The 5,000-nt window shown below is 36.9% G+C and overlaps 2 protein-coding genes across 3 annotated transcripts in view; both read left to right on the top strand.

Moving 5' to 3' along the window:
• Positions 1–5,000, top strand: part of LOC138043607 (tetratricopeptide repeat protein 28-like) — a 28,491-nt gene that overhangs the window by 10,935 nt on the left and 12,556 nt on the right. The window lies entirely within an intron of this gene.
• Positions 2,497–3,931, top strand: LOC138042785 (uncharacterized). The gene is made up of 2 exons (XM_068888787.1): positions 2,497–3,075; positions 3,191–3,931. Exons 1-2 carry the CDS (start codon positions 2,572–2,574, stop codon positions 3,569–3,571), a joined length of 885 nt encoding a protein of 294 aa, XP_068744888.1. The 5' UTR covers positions 2,497–2,571; the 3' UTR covers positions 3,572–3,931.

The raw sequence follows: 5,000 nt of genomic DNA, 5'->3' as shown, positions 1-5,000 counted from the left end.
AATAAAGTACATCAATAAAACTCCTTGTTTGACCTTGAACCGACAAAGACGATCTGTCACATCACGAGCTATAGTACCATAGGCAGCCCAAGCTCGCGTCACTACAGACAGCCGTTGAGAATTTAAACGCGTTATAAGACTTTGTATGGGAAATAAAATACAGTCGATTATAAAGCCTAAAAAATGCTCAATTTAACGTTCCTTCAATAAAATGAATCAAAATGACTCACCTCTGCTGTATTCTTGTGCCTTTTGGAGTTCATTTCACAGTTTCGCGAAGTCCGTGTTTTCAATGTTCTAAGACGAAATAAACAAGCCGGGAGCTCCGCTTTTAGGCTTGGCTAAATCCATATATTTTGAACGATTTGCCACTTCTGCTAAGAGAAACTTAAGTGGACATCTATGCTGACGACACAACTATTTGGTTAAGCGGTGCCAATTGCACTGAGATACAACAAACTCTAAATGTGAGTCTAAGTAAAGCAAATAGCTGGCTTAAACTTAATGAAATGCAACCAAACAGTAAAAAGACCAAGCACTTACTTATTGCTACTGCTAAAAAGCTCTATCACAGTGAAATAACTACATTGGAGCTTTCCGTTGACAACGCTGTAAGACTTAAGGAATCAGGTGAAGAAATACTTCTTGGTGTTATAATTTATCCTTATCTTTCTTGGGAACTACACATTGACTATCTTATAAAAAAGTTGAATTCTAGGATATGCCTCCCTAAGAGGGCAAAAGTCTATTTAACTATTGTGTGTAGAAAAATGTTATTTAATGCTCTCATTATGCCAATTCTTGAGTACTGTTGTACTGTTTGGGGTAATTGTTCTGTTGAAAACCTTCAAAGGTTCTTACAAGTACAAAACGGTGTGCGAGATCAATACTGGATGCCACTATCAATGACAGCTCTGTTGAACTTTTTGATAAATTAGGTTGGCTACCGATAGATGACATTGTACGCGTTAGAAAACTATTTATGCTACACAAGGTTAGCCAAGGTCATTGTCCAGAATATTGCAGTTCATATTTTAAATATATCAGGTCTACACATGGTTATCGTACTAGATCTGCTGTCTCTAATGACGTTTTAACACCATCTTGTAAAAGAAATTCTGGGCTTAGAACTTTTCACTCAAGTGCATGTCGTCTATGGAATAATCTGGGTAACTCTTACAGAAACATAATTTCCCACTCAAATTTCAGGATAACCCTACAGAATAATTTCATTACGGAAAACGCCTCACTAAATCATTTTAAGATTAGTAGGACCTTTTAAGCATAATTTTTAATTTTTTTACTACAAGTAGGTGTTTTTATATTTAGAAGGTTTTTTTTTTGGGGGGGGGGGGGGGGAGAGGGCCATTATAAACATAATAAACTGAAGGCAAACAAATCTCCAGGTATCGATAATATATTGAATGAAGTAATTAAAATCGGAAAGGACGCCATCAAAGGGCATTTAGTAAATTTATTTAACCGAATCTTAGATACTGGCAAATACCCTGTTCTTTGGCGTTTTGGCCTCATTTTGCCTATTCACAAAAAGGATGATCGATCCAAAGTTGAAAATTACCGAGGTATCACTTTGCTTTCTGCGTTATGCAACCTCTTTACATCAATCCTCAACAAAAAGGAATTTTGAAAGCTGAACAAGGTGGTTTCAGAAAAATGCACCTCACATTTGATAGCATCTTCACATTAAAAATGCTTATTGCCAAATACGTGAAATCTAAGCCACAGAAACACCGAAATTTACTCTTTTCATGCTTCGTCGACTTTAGAAAAGCCTTCGACTGTATACCTCGACAAAAAGTATTCGACAAGCTGAGAAAAGAAGGTGTGCACGGGCATTTCCTTGACGTTTTAATATCCATGTACTCAAATGATAAGTCGGCAGTTAAAATTGATAACAAACTAACCGAAGCCTTTACTTGTTTTGCCGGGATAAAGCAAGGCTGCATGATGTCACCTACTCTTTTTAATTTCTATCTAAGTGATTTACCAAAATTCCAAATACGGCGAGTCCAACCGACATGCTAGGTGATAGATCTATAAATTGCCTCTTATATGCGGACGATCTGGTGATCTTCTCTAGATCAGCAAAAAACCTCCAAATAATCCTTAATAAGCTGAAATCTTTCTGTGAAAATGCCGATTTAAGTGTAAATTTAGACAAGACAAAAATTATGATTTTTAACAATTGTGGTAAGTCTTTAAACAACCAGTTGTTCAGATACGGCGCTGATGAACTGGAAAATGTCAAATTGTATAAATATCTTGGACTCATTACGAGTTCTTTTGGAAACTTTAATCTCGCTAGACAAGAGTTGAAGAAAGTTGCACTTAAAGCACGCTATAAATTACGAAAAGAAATGGGAAACCACTTCAGAGAAAATATAAAATTAACGATGAAGTTATTTGATGCACTGATATCTCCCATACTCTTTTATGAAAGTGTAGTGTGGGGGATTGATTGCAATGGGAAATTAGAAAAGGACCCAGCAGAATTAGTTCAAAATAAATTCCTAAAGTGGTTGCTGGGAGTTAACAAATACTGCAACAACAATGCGTGCAGGGCCGTGCAGGGCTGAAACAGGACGGTTCCCAATGTCAATTGATGCTCAATGTAGGAACTTTAAGTTCTGGTTAACCTTAACCAAAAATGAATACAAATTATCCCAAATAGCATACAATGACATTAAATGGAAGGAAAATAAGGCTTTCTGGAACAAAAAAATCAAAGGCTCATTGGAACAGATAGGATTAGGAGACCTCTGGATGAAAGCACACTATGTAGACATAGGAATTGTAAACATTATCAGGCAACGACTCAAGGATATCAAACTACAAAGATGGCTAAGTGAAATAAATAACGACACCAGAAAATATGCTAACCAAAGCAACAAAATGAGAACCTACCGGTTATTAAAAACGATAGACAATTACAAATGTGAAGACTACCTACATCTGGGCCCGGTTGTTCAAAAGCCGATTAACGCTAATCCCAGATTAAAAATTAACCAAGGAGTTTATTTCTCTTCTCCTAAATGCTGTTCAACGCTGATATTTGGCAAAACTTTACATTAGAAGAAGTCAATCTTGAAAAACAAAAGTAAACGAAAGAAATTTTCACCAAAAAGTTGAAAACATGAAACAAAAGTTTACACTAATCCTGGATTAAGTTAATCGGCTTTCGAACAACCGGGCCCAGGTCACCAATACACGACACAGAGTAGCCCTAACAAAACTGCGACTTAGCAACCACAAATTAGCCATAGAGACAGGACGTTATTCGAGACCGCTCAAGAAACCAGCAGAAAGAATTTGCAAAATAGAAATGGAGGACGAATACCATTTTCTAAATATATGCCCTGCTTACCAGGAAAAACGATGTTCGTTACTAGACTATTTGGGAAAAGAATATAGAATAAAAATAAGCAGAATGTCACCTAATAAAATACTCATGTTTCTGATAAAGCCCCCTAGCGGAAATGTTAAAATACAAAAACTAATAGCAAAACATATATTCGAATGCTTTGAAAAAAGGAAAGGGGAAGACGGATAAAAGTAAATACTCCTGGACTTAATTAATTAATACCTTTTTACCCATGTATACTATTGTTGTTTGTAATTCTTAGTTATTTGGAAATTGTGGTCGATATTCTTTTTGTTGTATAAGACTCCAAATAAACATGTCTGTCTGTCTTTCTGTCTGTCTGTCTGTCTGTCTGTCTGTCTGTAAACTACCGGGTAACCGGTAGTAATGTATTTCACCCTCGATAAATAAAGTGTTTGTTGTTGTTGTTGTTGTTGTTATCTCACGCTCAGCACGAAAGAAAAATGGCAACTCTGTCGCCGAGTTTCTTTAAGTTTTCCCAAACGTACAAGCGCTCAGATTCGAGCAAAAGCTATGTCTTAACTCGAGAAAAAGATGTGTTTGCAACCGGAAAACAATTTTCAGTCATTTCCGCACGTTGTGAAGGCGCTTTCAACTTTGGGAAGGGATATCCACAATAATCGTTGTTTCTCATTTGGTTTCGATCATGAGGGATCAAGTTGAAAAGATAAAACTAGGATTCTTGGCTGCAGCCATATGAATCGAAGAAAGCAACGAGGACGATGAGAAAGTTAGAAATGGCGAGTCTGAAATTGTCTTCGGAAGCCCTGAGAGCTGGCTTTCTAAAGCATGGATCACGGAGCTGAAAAAAGGAAAACTCGGCAGACAGACGGCTGCAGTAGCGCTGGATGAAGTTCACTCTGTTACAGAATGGTTCGTAATGCGGCAGCCTTTTGTTACTTGCACAATTGGCACTTATTATGCTTTCTGAATAGTTTTGCATGCATGTCTCCTATTACTGATATATTAATTAGGAATCTTCGTGCTACAGACAATGACAGAACTTTTGTCACGAATTTCTCATCTTTAATTTGGAGTAAGATTATTAAATAAAAACTTCATGCGATCATGTCGATTACCATTAATTTGAGTCTTGAATATTGGTTTCAACTCTGAAAAATTACCGTCCGAGTGGATCCTTACAAAATCCGTTTGCATATCAAGAATATGATCTGTAATTATTATTTCTACCCCCACAATAAGATTTGATGAATTAGGACCCAACAAATTACATTTTGTTTTGCTCTCGCAGTTTTCGAACTGGTCGTATCTTGTGGTCGAATTCGCTAAGGGAGATACTCCAGTCGCTGATTTCCTCACTGACACTCATTTCACAATGCCTTCGTTCAGTTATTTTCTTAAAAGTGCCTTAAAATGGCACTTAGTTCAAAACCAAGCACATTTAAGGCAAATATCTAAGGAGCGTCCCCTACTATCATATCGCAGAGGAAAAGCTCTAAAAGATATTGTGGTCAGAGCTAAACTCTGAAGACACACGACCATTTGCAGACTGCAGGAGTCGCGCAGGCCCGGCAACCTTTTTTTACCATGTTTATTAAAATACCAAAACAGCATACTTTTCTTGGTATGTCGTAAC

This window comes from Montipora capricornis, chromosome 3 (assembly GCF_036669925.1).
Source record: "Montipora capricornis isolate CH-2021 chromosome 3, ASM3666992v2, whole genome shotgun sequence".
NCBI lineage: Eukaryota > Metazoa > Cnidaria > Anthozoa > Scleractinia > Acroporidae > Montipora > Montipora capricornis.
The sequence above is the reverse complement of the archived record's forward strand: the minus strand, read 5'-3'. Positions and strand labels throughout refer to the sequence as shown.

What these genes read in the sequence shown, in the direction of transcription:
- LOC138042785 (XM_068888787.1), top strand. Translation starts at nt 2,572, where the DNA reads ATGCGTGCAGGGCCGTGCAGGGCTGAAACAGGACGGTTCCCAATGTCA. An exon ending in GCTGTTCAACGCTGATATTT is followed by an intron (nt 3,076 to 3,190) that starts GGCAAAACTTTA and finishes CTGGATTAAGTT; the next exon opens with AATCGGCTTTCGAACAACCG.